Here is a 20,023-nt window from a genome sequence, read left to right on the forward strand (position 1 = left end):
CTTGAACTTTAAAGAGAAGGTGACTATAGCGTGCTAGACCATATTAAAGCCTCTCACCTTCAAAGAGAGAGACAGACAGAATTCACAAGCAGACCTCAAACAGATGCTTGTTTGTAATGTGTGACCTGTCTATATAAATGCTTTTGAAAGCATCGGATCAATCAGACATGCATGGCTTTTTAATCTCCGTTTCAAGGCTGGTTGGTTTACATGACTGCTATTTTGTTTATCTTTATTGTTGTAACAGTGGTCTTTCGTGTTTTGTTTGATTCTTTGTGTAGTAAGTTTAAAAAAAACATGTTTTTAAATAATAGATCATTCACTGATCATTTTGATCTCCTTGCTCTCTTTGATCAATTTGTTCCAATGGGAATAACACAAAGTGATCTCAAAGTAATAAAAAATAGTCTCCCAGATGCAATTAAATAGTGACCACCTAATGACTTTGAATAGTACTTTGTTTTAGTAGTGGAAATGTCTCTTATGGCTTATTAAATATAGACACACCTTATTAAATAGCTTAATTAAACTTCTAGACCTGAATGCATTCCAGCCCTCAGCTCTGACCACACCTAACTTAACACACTTTGTGTCCTTTAGTGTAGATACAACTTAATGCAAGCATGATGTAAGACATTGTATATTTTATATCATCTTTATTTACAATAAAATAGACATTTAAATCAGCTCTATATGACTGTAAAAACCAGATGTATACACATTTAAGATAGACTAGCAAAAGACTGATGCACCTTTCAGGGTTGACAAAAATATCTGAATTAAGTGCCAACTGCCTTATATTATTTACAGTATAATACAGTAATTTACTGCAAGATTTAAGTTCCGTTGAGGAACAATTTTATCTACTCTGCAATGCTGATGCAAGAAAATGGAGTAAAAACAGAGTATCCCATTCCTGCTTCCCCTCAATCGCTCGTCGTCATCTTTGATCAAGTCTGTTTTTTGCTTCTCTGGGAGCTTTGTGAAAGGAAATTCCTTGAATATTCATTCAGTGTCTCTGGCAAGTGTGCAGACTCCGTGATGACTTGCTGCCATCTCTTTGTGTTTTGCAGGACAGACCTTCTGCACAATCGCAGCGCTGGAATATCTCCAAGCCATGGGTGCCTTTCCTCTTGTGCTTGGTGCAGACTTGGCCTTCTTTTAGGACAGGCTTGCAGATTTTGGACCAAAAGTGACGGGCACAGCAGAGTCCCTCTACACAATCTGATGATCTCAGGCAGTTCTCTCCCTCTAGACCTTTAAAAACAAAACAACACTCATGAATACCATGCTCAACATACATTTTCTGAAGACCATTTTAATATATCAAAATAGCTTTCACATTGAAGACTGAGATGATCTTAAATCCTGGTCTTATAAACAAATGTTTCATTACATTGCTAACATTCTCCATGCAGTGATCCTTACACTCAACCAAAGTTACTATATTTAATACCAGTCACATTCCTGAAAAGTTCATGCCTTGATTAACAGATTAAAAATATACCCACAAACTGAGCTGAAACTAGGTCAAAATAACATGGAATAATTTGGAGCTATTCTACACATACATCATTGGTTATATGAATCTTTGTTTACCTTTTAGCATTTGGTTTTGTGGTGAACCTTGAGTTGCAACTTTTGGTGGCACCACAATAGTTGAGTTTTCTTGGGAGTTGGATACAAACTCTTCCATTCCAATCTGGTGGATCATGTCAGGATCATTTGGAAGGCAAACTCCTAATAGGAAGACGCATTTTAAGTTAATTGTTAGTCAACACTGTCTGTTCAAGCAATATAACGCTGAAATATCAGTACTCTAGCATATCGTAACTGTGATCTTACCGTTGCTACAGTGGTTGCCAGGGCAGCACATCGCATCCCGGATGCAGCGCTTCCTGCGCTTCTTGCACTGGAGACAGACACCGCGAGACAGGAAGCAGAACTCGTCGCCACCGCATTCCTCATCACTCTCGCAGATTAAAGGCTGCTGGAGTTTAGAAATACACTATTAGTCTAACGACCACAAAGTAAAAGCAGCTGTCTGAGATAACATGTGCTCGTTTATGTTCTTACCTGCGGTGTATCGATGGCGAAGTTCAGGCTGCCGCTGTCCGCAGGTGACTCCTCCGGACTCGGGCTGACCGGGTGACCGGGACTCGCCGCACCTGAACCGACTTTAATAGCGTTGGAGTTGAGCACCACAGAACCGCTGGATGCCGCTTTGATGCAGCCCACAAGAATGAGGCATGCGGTAGAGAACATGGCAATGTGCAGCATTGTCAGGTCTGGTATTCCTTGGAGGATGGAGGATGTATTCCCGAGGTGAGCGGAGCTCTTCTGTGGTTCCTCATGAGCTCAAGACGCTTCATTTATACGCGCGCGGGGTTGTTTGCGCTCCCGCCCCTCGCTGAGAGTAACAAAGGGCTGGATGAAATTTCAAAGCGTTGTGTCAAGAGCTGTCTGTCTATCGGTGTGATTGTATGCACATTTTCATGAGCTGCCATCACAGTAATATTGCTTATTGGATGGTAAAATCAGCTGAGAAATAGTAAGAAAAATAAATAAATATAATAATAATAAATAAATAAATATTTTACAATAGTTACAAAGCATACAAAATTATATATATATAAGCCAGCAAAAATATTCAACTTTAATGCTAAAGCTGCAAAGTTACAGTCTTCACTAGTTCAACCAAGTAAACCAGGAAACATTTTTTTTTTTTTTTTACAAACACTGACTAGTCAACATGAATCAATATTGAAAAATATTTTAAATGGGAATGTGAGTATGGAATATAATAATAATAATAATAATAATACAATTGTATTATTTGTAAATTTATTGTAATACTCATGTTGCTTGTTGAAGTCTGTTTATTTGAATATCAAATCACATTAAAATCACTTCTAGATGTCAGTCACTGGACATTTAACCATGAATATACAGATAATTATTTTTCATAGCTTCACTGTTTTTTTCTCCCAGTGATTTTGTATATTCCGTGTTAGAAATGCAGTAAAGATTTAGCAGAAGTTGAGTCAACCGTCACAAGGGCCCTTTGAAATGCGTTTGATTAAACAAGTGCATAAGATCAAAGTGAATATGCAAATAAGAAGAAGAGAGAAGTTTGCCGAATTAATTATCGTTCAGTCTGTGCTTTTAAACAAATAGTGAGTGATTAGCAATCTGAGATAAGAATATGACGCTCTTAGGTGACATGGCTCATATTGATTACAAAGATTTGAGCAGAACAGAATAAAATAATTAGGCTATATAATCTCGCTTCTAAAATGTTAATATTATCCACATTCATTGAGAAACCCATGTGTTCATGTAGCCTACCTTTATCAAAAGATAGCGTACATTTATTTGTCTATTGAATAGGCCTAGATGACTAACAGATTTGAGACAGTTAAGTTACAGTCGCTATATATTGCAATTATAAAAGACTGCTCTTAAATTGAATAGTAATTGTATCATATGACATTTCGGTGGACATAAACTGCGCGAATGATTTAACAATTTCAAAGTGTCTCTCTGCAGAATACCCCGGGATAACTCCCAAATCAATGTCTTTGATGTTGTTGACAGGGGTCACTTCTAATAGACGGCCACAGGACAAACGCTCAATACACTTCATTAAACGCGAATTGGCAGGGTTCATCCCCATCCCTTTGTCTATTGGCTTTGTTTTAATTGTACATCCAAAGCCTACAGTGGTGTAAAATGAAGCGTGTGTAAAGGAGCCTTTGATGAGCTTAGATCAAACAGGACTGAAGCCCGTGTCTTAATCAGACTTCCACAGCGATGGCATTTTCGCAAACAGTCCGTTTGCTCGGCTTTTAGCGGCTTTTGTAGACATTGTACTCAGCAAATTCATTTAGTGGGATGCCAGGTAATCTTGTTTTTTAAAATTCCTGATGCCAGCTTATTCAGCTCAGGGCTCCTGAGTGACTCTAAATAGGCTATTATTAACTACAGCAATACAATTCCATGGTTTAAATAATAATTAAAAAAAAGAAAAAGAAAAGGCATTTACAGGAGGCGGCAACAGTAAAATCATAAATGACACCGGTGTTCAATACGGTTAGCTTTAATAATAATAATTAAAAAAAAAAAAAAGTAATATGGGTAATTAGCCTAACTATCCCTGTTGAAGTTTGCCAAGCAGTGTCCTTTTTTGCAACGTGTTGCATTAATATAATAGAAGGTTACAGGTGTGCCTTTATCAGTTTGTTGCAATGGCTTTGAAAAGTGATGGAAGTTCTGTTCTGCGATTCGGTTCTTTTGAACATGTCTTTTCAAAGAACCAGTTCAAAACATCGAGTTAGTAATTCTTTTACGATGCGAGGTAATTACCTCATTACTTGGCATCCTGATGTGGCATGCATGTTCTAGCATGTTCCAATACTGTGTAGGGACATGTTAGTTAAGATTTAGGTAAGATTTGTTAATGATTATTATTATGTTTTATTATCAAGGTTAATGTGCCCTAGATCATTTCATGTTTTATTATCAAGGTTACTGTGCCCTAGTTCATTTCGTTGCAGCCTACAGGTTATGAAAACTGTATAAACATATTATGGTTTGCATTTAGCCCTATAGCCTATTATTTACTAAAGTCCATTTAAACTCTTGACTGAAAAAAGTGTAATACCAACTCATGTGCATAAACTGCAATGATATGTTTCCATTATGTTTTATTTGTAACATTTGTGGCTTTTTACCTTAACTGTTTACGCATTTGTTTGTTTGTTTTTAGCTACTATCGGATTTTACATGTTCACGACGGTTCTAGGTTCACTAAAGTCTTTTGGTCGATAACTGCTAATCCAAGTGATTCGTGGACGAATCGTTTAGGGTTGCGTTTCCCAAAAGCAAGTATGGTCGCAAGTTCCATCGTTACCAAAAGAGTTCAATGGAACTTGCGAAACGCACCCCAGACAATTAATTGGGAAAGGCGCCGACTCAGACGATTCGTTGACTAATCGGACATTTCTGGGGGGGGTTAACATTTAAAAGGATTTCTTAAATCACTATTTTTATTGTCTACTTTCAAATTTTCAAATGATCGCGAGGCATATTAAAATTCCATCTTTTAAGGTAATGGTGTGTTATTCATTCTGCAGATGGAATGCAAAGGTAGGCTACGTGGTTTATTTTTGTAAGTTGCTGTCCTCCTTTGGTGTGACATATCCAAGCAGGGGGTAATGCATGTCCTCTGATGACTCTCCAAAACAAACTTGTTTCTTTGTTGATGCTTTGTTGGACTTCATGTTTGAAGCTGGATAAGGAGTTTACTGTTACTAACTGGCCCCAAAATGTGTAGTAATAGGTTTAGAAATATAAATAAATGGTAAAAAAAAAAAAAAATCTATTTTTACCTTAAGGATAATTTCTGATCTTCTCAGGAGTTGTTCTTGATGATTTATCTCTGAACGACCATATGTTATGTTTTCAGAAGAGTATTTTGATTACGGTGTCTAACATGACTGCTTTTTGAGCAGTTAATTTTTAATGTTTTCTGTGCTAGCCATGGTAAATATTTGAATCTCAGTATATTAGTTAAAATCACCTATTAGATATGCCATTTACTGATGGCTTTAGCTGTGAACTGGAGGTCAAAGATTTCTTCTCTGCCCCCTGGGTTTACATCTTTTGATGTCTATGGGCCACAGTGCTGGCAATGAAAAGCTACCATTGCTCATGTGTTATCTTTTGGGAAGAGGGGAGGGCAGATGTTTACTGAGCATTATCACCAGCTGATATGAGTCAGACCCTTCATATTACTAACACCTCCAGCTACATCTTGTTTGTAGGACATTCTACAAACTTCTGAGTAAAAAAATAATAATAATAATAATGAATGTAATATTTAATGGAAAAAGCAGGTGCAATTTTCAGAAACTAAACTTTTATGCAGACACATTACTTTGAAAGATGCTTTTATTGTAAGAAAATGGCATATAAATCTCTGTACCTTTAAAAAAGCCACAACTGATTAAGAACAATATTTTGAGGTGTCTGACCTAGTCGTGCAGCATCAAAACAAGCAGGGTGAACTATGGATGCCATTGTGTTAAGGCACTTTCAATAATGCCAAAATATATATGGTGAGCACAGAATATCCATCTTGAAAAATAAAGATAACAGAGAACTAAAATAGCTTACAGGTAAAATGTACCCCAAAAAAAAGGCCAATAGGACTGGTTTTACTCTGATAATAAATCTCTACAAATATCACAAAAATATTACCACTGTATATATACATAAACATTTACCCCTGGTCCTACAATAAATAAGATTACATAATTGGTTTTCCAGCACAGCACTTTGTGTTCAAGCTATTATAGACTACAGGCAGTCTTCTCATCATTGTTTAAATGAGTCAAGTAGAGTCATGAATATGATAGGTGAAAATGACAGGAGAAAATATTCAGAAAGTATGTCTGGTATCAGTAATAGAGCTGATTATGTAACTTCATAAACACAATTCCGATCATACCCACATTTTATCAGGGATGCGGCGACTTGACTGCCTTTCCTCTGGGGAAGTACAGTGCGTATTTTAGTAAAAAGCCTGCCCTCTAGTGGAGCACAAACTGTATTGAGTCTAATTCATTATTTGATTGGATTCCCATTGTCTTAAAAAAAGAAAAGCTTTCAAGTTTCCCATAATACAAACTAAATGTATTCAGAAGCCTTTAAAAGAGAAAGAGAGAGAGAGAGAGAGAGAGAAGACATTTAAAGGGATAGTCCACAAATTAAATAGCAAAACCTGTCATCATTTGCTAACCCTCACATTGTTCCAAACCTGTATGACTTTCTTTTTTTCTGTGGAACACAAAAAAAGATATTTTGAAGAATGTTGCTGTTGACTTCATATAATAACATTATTCAAAATATATTATTTTGTGTTCCGCAGAAGAAAGAAAATCATACAGGTTTAGAACAACATGATTCCGACAGAATTTTCATTTTTTGTGTGAACTATTCCTTTAAGAGGTGTATGCAAAAAAAAAAAAAAAAAAAAACTAATTGGAAATGAATTTAATCATATCAGTCAATTAAAATCAATCAATCTCCACCACAGGACCTTTTACCTTTTTAAGTATTTGACACTGGTGTGTTTCTGTTCCAAATATACTAGCCGTATTTATACACAACTAGTCATGCAATCAAAAGTAACCACAGACTAAATTCCTTTCAATACTCAGTACTCAGATCATAGTACTGTTATGATTTTGTTTTTGAGACCCAGACCTAAAACCTGAAACCACTGCTTGTGCAATCAGTCAAACATAAAACAGCAGAGAAAAAAAATGAAGGGCTCATTTATGAACAATCGGCTACAGCACGAGGTGGTCCATATCTGAGGTCGTGTTGGGAATATGGACTCCAGTCTTTCTAATTAGGACAGTTTACAGGAGTCGTGGGGTGCGGCGGGGGGCTGAGACGCCCCCAGTGGCACCACAGGACAGAAGTGTGGGCGAAGGCAACTTGGTGTCACAGAGCTGGGCTAGACGTCTTCCGTTCTCCTCTTTGCTGACGAACCACACGGGACACTCCAGGGCAGGGCATGTTACAAGTTTCAGTTTTAGAAATCAGTGTCCCAGCCAGAATTGTCATCTGGGGGAGGGTCCTCATTGTCCTCAGGAAAGCTATCAAAGTTACTGGTGTCAGTCGGACTTGCAACCTAATAGATGCGTAAACAGAGGAAACGGGATGTTAGACGGATAGATATTAAGCGCTAATGTAAATGCTGTAAACACAACTGCAAAGAAATCATAATGTGTGCCTGCACGCACTGAATTATTTTTATTATTCATCTTATGATTCTGTTTACAAAAATCACAGTTCTAGTTTTTTTCACCAAATAAGGGTGGGGGGCCCACTCTAATTTAAACTATTTTTTTTTCTAACAGCACTAACAATGTAATTATGTTAAATTTATTTAAAATGCAAATCTCTATTTTCTCCTCATATTCAAATTCACACTTATGAATTAAATTGGAGATGTTTTATACTTACATCAGGAATAATTGGAGGGGTGAGAGTTCCTTTGCGCAGGCCTTCCCAGTTAAAGCCTTCAAACCATCTATGATGGAAAAAGAGAATTAACATCTGTCTCACAGAAACAGAATAGAAATGGTGGGTAGGGTGGGATTTTAATTTATGTTAAATTTCAATCTTCGGAATTAATAGATTTAAACAATTATACTTTGAACAGGAATGTTACCAAAATGGCAAACAAATCTTGACCCCATGCACAGCATAATAAGACTGTTTTTTTATAGGAATTCCTTGACCTTAAAATTTTATTATAATATTTCAGCACTTTTCTAGTCTTAAAAACCACAGTTTTTCCCCAAATCCCCAAAGAACAGGGATATTACAGTACTCACTTGTGCTTTTGGATATCTTTGACTCCATTTTTCAAGTTTCCTAGCCTCTCAGACGGATTGTCCCTGAGGGAAACAATATATTTGAATACATATTTAATTTATAGTGCTGATATTCTGTCAAAAATGCTTTTGCTATATCTAGATCCAACTGAGTTTTTTTAAATGTGTGCTACAGGTTAAAACAGCAGGGCATCTCAGTTCATCTAAAACTTGAAATTTAGATGTATTAAATGTGTATTAATGTGTCAGATTGAACTTCAAGACTTTTTAAATGTACCCACCTGCATAGTTTTTTAATTAGATTGCCTGCATTTTTGGTGATCTTCTTTGGAAATTCTATCATGTCGATTCCTCTTAAAATGATATTATATGTCTTCATTGGATCCGGTCCTGAGAATGGAGGGCTGAACCAGAAATGCACATTAGATTTGATGAAACTAGAAGGAGGAGTAATCCTAACACACAATCTGAAAATTGTGAGCTTATCTTGTCAAACCCAATGAGAGAAAACATGTTTTACCTTCCAGTCAAGAGTTCATACATAAGAATTCCCAATGACCAGTAGTCTGCTGAGATGTCATGACCTTTATTCAGTATGATCTCCGGGGCTACATACTCCGGCGTTCCACAGAAAGTCCATGTTTTCTTCCCAAATCCGATCTTTTTAGCAAAGCCAAAGTCCACCTACAAGAGACAAACAGCGTCTTCATATCAAAACTGCACCTTTGTGGCTTTTAGTCCATGTTTTTAGCCTTAAACGTACTATTGTATTCCAAAGTTGACAATAAAAAAGGCCATTTTGGGTAAATGGACCAAAAATATTGATGAATCATGTTGCACTAAGGAGCATATGCAAAAAGTTGTCCAATCAGATGTGGTCTAGATGGGATGTTTAGATGGGATACTATATCCCTTTGATATCAACTAACAACAAAATTCACCAGCCTCAGAATGTGTCGTATCATATTAGAAAGCACCTGAGATGTATACTCACAAGCTTGGCATATCCTCTGTGATCCAGAATGAGATTTTCTGGCTTTAAATCACGGTAAATGATTCCCTTGGAATGCAGGTAAGCGAAGGCTTCAACCACACAGGCTGTATAAAACCGTGTAGTAGAGTCTTCAAATGATCCTCTACGAATAAAGAAAGAAAAACACTTCTATTTTACTGGGTTTCCATCATTTAGACTGATTAGCATCAGCCATCATCACAAGAACAATTTGGCTACCTGTCTCTAAGAATGGTCCAAAGCTCTCCTCCTAGACAGGCCTCCATCAACATGTACAGATATTTACTGTCTTTGAAAGTCCTGTACAACCTGAAGGAACACAGCCACACAATTTTGTCCCTCAATATATGTTTTTGCCTTGATATTTTTAGGACATGACCTCCAATGATGCTCTCAGGAGGTTTTAGCACCTACCTTACAATGAAGTCTGAATGGGCCTCCTGCATGATCTGTTTCTCAGAGCGGATGTGTTCCTGTTGCCGTGTGTCCACGATGTGACGCTTCTTCAGAATCTTCATTGCAAACGTTTTGGTCTCTTCACTCTTGAGCTGCACCTGTGGACACCAAAGGCATGCAAAAAATGAAAAAGTGCTAATAAGCTAATTTTCTATGGAAACTAGCTGTAAAAACAAGTGCCAGTGCTCCATATTATAGCACTTGAGTCATGGCCTATTAATGTGTTAAGGGTCCTCAAAATAGATCAAGTGAGCAGGAATTCTTCACATTGTGTCTCTGTGAAGGCACTTGCATGTTCATTTGATCCTGTAGCTATCTAGCAAACGGATAGCACTACAGGCATATATCACAGCCCTGGCGAAAGAACACTTGTTTTTACTATGTTGCCGCAGTGCCAGAAATAGGTGAGTGGAAAGGGGAATCCTCTTCCCAGACCACTGGGCTTTCCTTTACAACAGAATCTGATCTACAAGAGATCAGATGTCTGCCCTCCTGTCTACGTCAAAGTTTCCATCATCTTTCTTCAACATAAATGGTCCTACAGAAAATGTCATACTATAATGATTTACGTTGGAACATCTATCTATCTGTCTGTGATTAACTGTCTGTCTGCCTACCTAACTACTTACAATCTATCTGTCTACCGACCAACCTACCTATCCACACATCCGTCCGTATGTTTCTCCATCCGTGCATTAACTGTCTTATATCCACTTACTATATATCTGTCTACCTGTCTGTCTACCGACCTACCTACTTAACCCCTTACCATCTATCAGTATATACTACATCATATACCATCTAATTATTAAATTAGTCTTGTTGAACTGTGAATAGCAGTAAGTCAGATGTCTGCCCTTTTGACTCTGTTGTGGAAAGTTACCCTGAATAGAGTTACAACATTCCCAGACCTGATCTATCCTTCAGCACAGTAGAACACATGAGAGCTGCTCATATGTCCAGCACTGTCTAAAGTAGATTAGTAAAATGTATTCTTATCATTGGTTGACAGAAGTTTTTTTTTTTTTGTTATTGCATAACACACACCAGAATGCCATAAAGCAGTGGTTCTCAAACCTGTCCTGGAGTACCCCCAGCCCTGCACATTTTGTATGTCTCCCTCATCTATCACACCTGATTCAACTCACCAGCTCATTACTGGAGACTGCAAGACCTGAAGTGGGTGTGTCAGATATAGGAAGACATCCAAAATGTGCAGTGCTGGGAGTACTTCATGGAGAGTATAGAGAACCACTGCCATAAAGCAACGACTCCATATGCATTCACTGTACTTTTACTGCAAGCGTGTCCAATCCTGCTCCTGGAGGGCCCACGCCCCGGGGGAGTTTAGCTCCAACCAGCTACAACACACTTGCCTGGAAGTTTTAACTGAGTCTGAAGACTTTGATTAGCTGATTCAGTTGTGTTTAATTAGGGTTGAAGCTAAACTCTTCAGGACAGTGGCCCTTCAGGAACAAGTTTGGACTACCCTGTCTTACTGCAATCACCTTTTCGTAATTATGTTGATGAAGTCAAGGAATTTACTTATTCATTTACATGAATACATAAAATGCATGCATATAGAAGTGGCCTATCCTACCAGCTCAACTCTTCCAAATCCTCCAACTCCCAAGGTGTCGATGATGTTGAAGTCCACCAGCTTCAGGTTGGAGAAGAAGGCATTCTCTGCCTCGTATCTGCATTTTTTGAAGTGGAAAAAGGGAAACTTCTTAGAGGTTTGGATAGAGTATGTAACAGGGAATGTTGGAGCAGGAATTGGCGCAGGAAGGCTGTTTATTCGCTCCCTCTCTTTTCTCTCCTTTACTGGGATGATAGGAAGTAGTTCACGCATTTTGACCTCCTTGTGGCTTGACCAAATCAAATACTGTGAAACAGTTAAATGTACAATTCTCAAAACGGTTAGCAATATTGCAAAGACGATCTTGCAATATCTTGCTTGCAATATGCAATACAGTCTTCGCCTCAAGAGCACGTATGGCAGAGTAATAGCAACAGTCTTTGCTCAAAAGTGGAGTTAAGGTGCCATTTCCAGGTTACATTTCGAGATTCGGGATGCAGCACTGATCGAGTGTGGCGAAGGACAGATCGATCCAGATTGGTGGAGTCTCTCCGCATCAATATCGGTTTGTGAAAGCTTCTCTGGATACAAAGTTTGGATGCAGAAATACCTAAAGTTGTCACAGTCATCAGCAGAGACAGCACTAAAAGTCGAGCAAAAGTCCTCGCTGAAAAATCCCACAAAGCAAGAGATTCTGTCCTTGCAACAGCAGGAGTGCACGCTGAGGGACAGTACGCTTGACTGGTGAGACTACTGTTGTCCTTGTGACTAACTCTCAGTCCCTGTGCTTAAACTGAGCTTGACTATGTTCCCTGTGTGAGCTGAAATCTCTACTAATACTGCCTTGCCTGATCCAGCTTTATTTTTAGCATGTGAACTTGGCTTACAGTTCTCCTAGTCAGAAAAGGTTTTCCTGCTCTACCCTCACGCCACCGTCTCTCTTTAAAGTTCAAATTTAACTTGAGAAGGACATTGGTGCTGCATAGTTATGAGACCATTTACATACTTCAGTCTTGAGAGAATGAACTTATCAATTAACACATTTAATAACAAAATTAGCTCGTCCTGGAAATAAGTATACCTAGGCCTTCTGACGGGAAGAACCTGGAAAACTGGAATAAATGTATCTTTAGCTAGACAGAAACATAGAATTCCATGTAGATGCTGCCAGCTGTGGAGATCATATGAGATGGAGAAATCATGAATTAGGAATGTTTATTAATTGTACTTCATTACTATGCTTAAGTATTGTTTGATAAATTTGTACTTTGCTCAGGGAAAATGTATTTCTGTTACCCCTTAAAATGATAAAAACTGGCTACATAGTTTACAGCATATATACATTTAGATTTTAATTAGCTATAAAATTCATGCTTGGGTCACAGCTGTTGACCTAAAGCAGGGGTCTTCAACTAAAACGGCTCGAGGTCCAGTAATGAACCCTCCCCACCAGCCGAGGTCCGAACAATTATATATAAAAAACAATTGATGGTTTTTGCCAGGCCAGGGTATCTGCAGAATATTTAAGCTTAAATTCAAGACTTTTAAAGACCTATTTTAAGACCTGCACAAAAAAATTAAAATAAATTAAAAATTAAATGACTGTAAAAAGCGTGATTTACAGTTCAGATGCAGGTTTTCACAAAAACAATCAAATATTATATTAATTAAATAACATATAAATATATTTTACTGCCTTAATTGTTTACATTTTATAACACATGATCTTCTTGTTGATCCACCAGTTCACATTTACAACTCTGCGTGTTTGCTGCTTAAAAACATGGGTTGATTTTCACATTGGCCTTTGACAACAGCAGAAGTACAAGCTGATTGAAAATGGAAAATCATTCTCTTCCAGCAGGTGGCGCTTTGGGAATGGCAGTACACAAAGCCCAAGAGACAGACTCCACAAAGCAACGAAGCAGATGACTTTGGAACGTGCAGCGCTTATATTTATTCAACGAATAGCCGTTTTTAAGTTTAATCGCAATCCTTGTCTTTCAGTCCCCACATTTAAGACCTCCTGAAATCATAATTAAGACTTTCTTGTAACATTCAAGATTTTTAAGGACCCGTCAACTTTCCTAATTTTTGAAAATGCCATTGTTTTTCACCCACTGAAATTTTCAGCTGTCTGTGCGCAGCGGGCCGCTCTCTGCTCTCATCACTGCTCGCATGACTGCACTGCACCCAAACAGCTCTAGAGCTGACCTTGATCTGCTAGATATAAATTTGATTTACTAGAAATTAGCATTTAGTATTTATTTCATTATGTCAAAAGCCTTCACGGATTTGGACCGGAGTCCACTACCGTAAAGACTACAAAAGCTGCGCCAGTTGAAATAGAAGCTAGATATGTAGGTCCGGGTCCAGATGGGACGGCTTCTGGGTCCGGACCCAGACCGCGGTCCGCCTGTTAGTGACCTATGACCTAAAGAAATATTTTTTAAAGTTTTATTTATAACCTCCTATTTGTCAGTCAAATGTTAGCATACTATAAAATCTGACACTAATTAATTTCATTTATAATATAGGCTTTGGTATGACTCTAATGTGGCCCAGAGATTTACACAGAAAAGACAAATGACATTTGGATTTTAATTATATTTCCTTTTTTAATAACTCTGCATACTTGAATAAAGACTGTTATAATTTAATGTGAATCATAAATAATACTTAAATATGTAATACTTAAAAACTGTTTTACTTAAAGTTTAGTTTCGGATTTTTGGATGAACTATCAATTTAAAAAGTCCTTTTTTCTGTCTTTTTCCACACATTTGAGTATTTCCACTTGCCATTCACAAATCTAGATGGTAAAATAAATGGCTAAAGTCTTGAGGGCAAAGTCTGAGTACAAGCACAGAATCCCTCGTGTCACTTTAGAAGCTGGAAAACACCCTGGAAGACCACCACTGCAATTTGACACGGCAAGGACACAGTATCTGCAGTAAGTTTCCACATTTAACTAAGACTCCAGGCAGGGGGACAGCTGCCCTCTCAAACCTCTCCAGGCAATGAGAGACCTCAGAACACTGCAGTTGTCCGCATAAGAAGAACACGCCACATAGTGACATGGCTGTTTCTGCCAAGATCGACAGTCATTTGGAAAGAAGAGAGTATTCCAGTACATTGCCCAATCTATATCAGCAAAAACATGTAAAACAACTGGTTTTAATATTTTGGGAATAACCAGAACCAATTATTGATTCCTAGCCCAACATAAGTGGCTTTCACACTGGAGGAACATTTTCATAGTTCCTATAACTATTGGCAGAAGTACCCGCTTTTTGTCATGTTCTGGGAACTGGGAATGATTTTAGTTATAGGAATGCCTGTTTGGGAGACTAAATTAGCTCCTACTTTAGAGTAGGTTCCAACCCAGCACAGCAGGAATTACCAGTGACATAAGGGGCTTTCGCACCAGGTAGTTATAGGAACTAACCACCAGGGCGGTCCCCCGAGACCAAAATGTTCCCCTAGGGCTGTTTTCCTGATTGCATTCGTACCGCCAATATGAACTCTGAAGTTACAAAGTGGCCAACAGCAACATCATTTAAACACAGCATTCAACAACTGGAGGACGATATAGTGTATATGTAAACTGTGTGTTTACACTTTTTTTTTTATAATGGCGACTGCTAATAACGTACATTTGTCACTTATATTTTCTACTGGGCTTGGTCAGACCCTACTTTGAAGTAGGAGCTAATTTAGTCCCCCCAAAAGGCATTCCAATAACTAAAATCAGTTCCTGTGGTGCGAACACAGCAAAAAGCAGGAACTTCTGCCAATAGTTATAGGAACTATAAAAATGCTCCTCCAATTATCCTCAAATGACGTTGCTGTCAGCCAGCTTAAGTCACTTTAGAATTCATACTGGAGGTATGAACGCACCCAGAAAATGGCCCTGGGGAAAATTCAGTTCACGGGGGCCCGCCCTGGTGGCTAGTTCCTATAACTACCCAATGCTAAAACAGTTCTACTTTGATAAATGAAATTAGCTTGGACATTATAGAACATGTTTATTGGTGCACAAGCTACTACAAGTAATTGATACAATCAGCAGCTCTGTAGTTAAAGGGACAGTTCACCCAAAAAACAACAAAAAAAATCCCACAAGACGTTTGTTCATGTTTGGAACATAAATGATGCACAAGAACAAACCTCACCAGTCTCACATGCACATCTGAGGTTCTATTTACCATATTTTATGTGCTTTGTGTGAGTTTCTATGAATTTTATTAACTTGTTATATACATAATCTCATTTTATTCTATGAATCAGCTATATTCGCACAGGTGTCTCCAAGCTATGTTGTTCCCCATTGTAATGGTTGCAACTTGCAAGCATAACCCCTAAAGTGTTTGAGCTCCATAAGTGGGCAGAGGGGAGTGGGCTGGATTTCACATAAGCTGTTGACAGGTGATATGTTAGGTGTGAGCTCTGAGAAGAGCAACTGATGACTGACGTCACATGGTCGACTAGAGTGTTTTTCCACTGCCCTAGCAGAGAGCATGAGTTACAGTGTGTTATGAAAGCCCATATGTACTTCATGGGACAGTAAACAAGTCCAAGATACTGGCTGAGAAGTTCTGATAAGACAATCTGAAAAGGCCAGAACTGGATTACAGTACTTGGGTCTCAAAACCTCTGGTGGAAAAAAACATTTGATGTAGACTGCATTCCAAACCTAGTGAGCAGCCTTGCAGTCTACTGCTTAGAGCAGCATCCTAACTGAAATGGATTTGACTGAGTTGGTACACACTACATTGGCAACCTTGGGTGTCAAGCAAATGATTTCAATTGAATTTGGGATTTGCAAGTTTCTGAGCTAATGACAGTACTTTAATAAGCCAATAAATACATTGATATATAAATCAGTAAAATAAATACATTAATATGAAGTAAACTGCCATTTTTAACTATATGAATTAATTGAACAAATCATCATTTATGAATAATTATATTGTTTTAAATATTTAATGATTGATTTACTAAACAATTTTAGTGCTACTTTTCAGTACTAAATATATTTATCCATCGTGTCTCTTTAGAAGACTTGGATTAAAGTGCTCAATTCATATGGATACATTTTACAATGTCATTATAAACATTTTGAATCTTGAAATTATTGATTACAGTAATTGTTGGACAAAAATGTAATAAAAGTATTGTAATTAAAAGGTAATCAATTTCAATTTTATATAAAAAAAAGCCACTCATAGCAATAGGCTATCAGGCAAAACTGCCAATTTTTAATCATCTGAATTATTATTCAGTTCATTCTTATTAATTACATAACTGATTAATTAAATATATACTTGTATATACTTTTCAGTCCTATTAATATATTTCATATATTGAGTACTATTTTAGTTGATATTCATCAACTCAAATAGTACTCATATTCAAAATTATAATCTTAACAAATCAGCTCACTTCTCTCATTTCATGCACCACCTTTCATTGTGAGGAGTCTTTTTTCCATAGATGTCCTCACAATGCATCATGGGCAGAGCTGGGTAGATTACTTACAAATTGTAATCTGTTACTGATTCCAAATCAAATGACAAAAATTGTAGTTAGTAATGTAATCCATTACATTACACATTTTAGGTAATATAATCAGACTAATTTTTGATTAATTTTAGATTACTTTTGACCTAACTCATTAATATCGCATCAGTGTTCCTACACATTTTCCATTTCAAAATTACATACTTTTCCAGAGTCAAATTTCCAAACCTCTCAGTAGATTTTTGGACCATATTTAACATAAATGGTTCATACAGCACTATTTCAGCTTTACATTTGGTATATATTATAGTCATCTGTAAAAAAAAAAAATATATATATATATATAGAGTTTTTTTCTTTTCTTTTTTTTTTTTTTTGCTCTAAGTGACTTTTGCTTGCACACAATAAACTTTTTTGTGCCCTCAAGAAAATATTCACATGCGCATGGGAATTTTTTGCATGCTTACACACTACAATTTCTAGTTTTATATAACCTATTTCCTTTGAACATCACTTCCATCTTACTATGAATAAAATGAGAGCATGGATGCACATGAATTAATAGAGATCTACTTGCTCAAAATTTGGCTTTGCTTATGGCACCTCTAATATCAAGGCCTAATGTCCAATTTAGCACATCCTTTGTGGCAGCAAAGAAACCATGACACAAAATTATATTTTATTAACAAAGTTCGGGAGAAGCACGTCAGATACTTAGCCTAATTAAAACAAGAGGAACGCACTCAAGTCAATCAACACCATAGGTATAAATACAGCTGACATATCTCTATCCTTTGGCGGTTAATCAGCATCCCTCCACCGCCCCTTCTCCACACTTGAGTTCTTACCACACTCATACGGGGGGGTACTCATAGTTCAGGCCATTCCCGAGCTCGGAGCCCTTCCCCAGACAGCACGCCAAATACGCATTACTATACTCCAGCTAAATATATGTAAGTGTGAACTCGTGAAATGGGCTGATTGCATAATACAGCTATGTGCAATGTCCTTTTGGTCAAGTTCAAGGGTCTTTAAAAAAAAAGACTGGTGTTCAAAATGTGGCTTTCGTTAGGGTTCAGGATCAGCGTGCATTGTCCTATATGCGAAGTTTAATAGTTTCTCATGCACATATAAAAGTCTGTAATTTTTTTTTATTTTTGCAAAGGTCCTCAAGGCTACATCGTATGGTGTTAAGAATATCGTGAGAAGAAACCCAAAACGCAAAACATTTTGCATAATTAAAAAGTGCACCTTGAATTCATTCAGTCTTGTTTGACAATCACTAAAGAATCATTAAACAGTTGCCATGAAAACACTTCTTGTATGATAGACTTATTTTCATTAAATTCTTAATTTTCTATTATAAAAAACTAAATGGGGGCAAAAGTCTGGAAATGTAAATATTTTTTCCATACTCTGTTTTCTTTTTTCCATACTCTTCCAGACCTGGGGTCCGTTCTTCATACGTCGCTTATTACATCTGAGATGATTTGACAGATTCCAGATCTTCTAATCTTGATAACTGATCTCTGGCTAATTTGGTTCTTCAAACGAATTTGCGTATTAGATTAAAATATCTGGATTAAGTTGTCTAAGATTACTGCGCGTTCTCGTGTTCCCCGAAAAGGGCAGATGTATCGATACTCAAAACCACAATCAGCAATGACAGCAATGTAATGACATCATATCATTAAAAAAGACACCTGACGAAAAAGCTGACAAATTTCTGGACCTTTATAAGGAAACAGCCAAGTGAAAAAAAACTGCATAAATGTTATAATAGATAAATGGAATGTGCGCTGTTTTTAATTTATTTGTAATTTTGGTAACACTTTCTATGAAGCCCATATTTATAATACATTATATGGGTATTTTTAAGGCATTATAATGAATGCATAACGCATTATAAAAAACCTTATAATATGTTATATCATCTTATGAATATTCATAAGAACAGTTTTAATGTATTACAATATTTACTTATTAGTGATTATAGCTTTTAAGAGTATGATGATGTATAACACACAGTGAACACGTTGCATCCACTTAAGTTACAATGGATTAAATATCTCATAGTTATAATGTATTATAAGTCTCATATCTTGCCATCTTTCTTATGCTACTTTACTTAAAGCCATCAATATTTTTTTTTCTCTCAAATAGCCATAAGATCAGATATCAGATCAGATGAATGTGTAGTATGACACATTTGCTTTGAACTATTTTTATTTTAATATCAATTTGATTATTCTGATGGTACCATTTAGACAGCTGTTGATAAGTAACTCTGCAACTACATGTCAACTAGCAGTCAGTGGAATATTAGTAGTATGTCTGCTAAATATATGCTAACACTTTATTTTGATGATTCCCCATCAGACAAACTGACTATAAGCAACTTTGCAAGTACGTCAACATTCTGCCGACCCTAACCTTAACCTAAGCCTACTAAAACTCTAATGAGAGTTAGTTGACATGTAGTTGCAATGTTGCTTATAGTCAATTGACTAAGGGGACCTTCAAAATAAAATATAACCTAATATATAAACATTGCATTTATTTTATTTTATTTTCAGTTGAAAGTATTAACTAGCTCACATCAAAATTAATATTAGCCTCACAGGGAACACTCAAATAACACTCCACACCTAACCACTTACAAGATGTACTGCAGTAAGATACTATGCAGATCTTAAATAATGTCAAGATATATAGTCCCATTATCAATGTAAAAGTAGGTTTAATATGGTGTTCACTGTGTTAAATAATCATAATCTTAAAAAAGTTATAACCACAAATGTGTAAGCATTATAATGTATTATAATTGTTGTTATGATTATTTATAAGACGATATAACATATTACAAGGTTTTTTATAATGCATTATGCATTCATTATAATGCCTTAAGAATACCCTTATAAAGTATTATAAATATGGGCTTCATAGAAAGTGTTACCATATTTTTTTTTACATGATTCCCAATTATTTATATTCATGATTTCTAGTATTTGTACAGGCTTTACATTTTTATTTCAATGTTGA

At 36.7% G+C, this 20,023-nt stretch overlaps 2 protein-coding genes across 6 annotated transcripts in view; both read right to left on the bottom strand.

Annotated features, from left to right (window-relative positions):
- Positions 1-716: 716 nt before the first annotated feature.
- dkk1b (dickkopf WNT signaling pathway inhibitor 1b) lies at positions 717-2,329 on the bottom strand. 2 transcript variants are annotated; one of them, XM_058793103.1, is made up of 4 exons: positions 2,077-2,329; positions 1,846-1,987; positions 1,600-1,740; positions 717-1,257 (listed from the first exon to the last, which is right to left on the bottom strand). In XM_058793103.1, exons 1-4 carry the CDS (start codon positions 2,278-2,280, stop codon positions 1,010-1,012), a joined length of 735 nt encoding a protein of 244 aa, XP_058649086.1. In that variant the 5' UTR covers positions 2,281-2,329; the 3' UTR covers positions 717-1,009. The 2 variants fall into 2 exon arrangements, with proteins under 2 accessions (XP_058649086.1, XP_058649085.1); XM_058793102.1 differs by having other exon boundaries at positions 1,846-1,990.
- A 3,868-nt stretch (positions 2,330-6,197) lies between these two features.
- The window catches only part of prkg1b (protein kinase cGMP-dependent 1b), a 213,323-nt gene continuing 199,497 nt past the window's right edge, over positions 6,198-20,023 (bottom strand). For all 4 annotated transcript variants that reach the window (XM_058793099.1, XM_058793098.1, XM_058793100.1 and 1 more), the window contains 9 exons: positions 11,480-11,576; positions 9,838-9,977; positions 9,643-9,732; positions 9,406-9,547; positions 8,932-9,095; positions 8,693-8,815; positions 8,412-8,474; positions 8,038-8,104; positions 6,198-7,702 (listed from right to left, as the gene is read on the bottom strand). In XM_058793099.1, the coding sequence (XP_058649082.1) occupies positions 7,604-7,702; positions 8,038-8,104; positions 8,412-8,474; positions 8,693-8,815; positions 8,932-9,095; positions 9,406-9,547; positions 9,643-9,732; positions 9,838-9,977; positions 11,480-11,576 (985 nt within the window). In that variant the 3' untranslated portion in view covers positions 6,198-7,603. The remainder of the gene's footprint in view (positions 7,703-8,037; positions 8,105-8,411; positions 8,475-8,692; positions 8,816-8,931; positions 9,096-9,405; positions 9,548-9,642; positions 9,733-9,837; positions 9,978-11,479; positions 11,577-20,023) is intronic.

Source organism: Onychostoma macrolepis, chromosome 12 (assembly GCF_012432095.1).
Source record: "Onychostoma macrolepis isolate SWU-2019 chromosome 12, ASM1243209v1, whole genome shotgun sequence".
Classification (NCBI taxonomy): domain Eukaryota; kingdom Metazoa; phylum Chordata; class Actinopteri; order Cypriniformes; family Cyprinidae; genus Onychostoma; species Onychostoma macrolepis.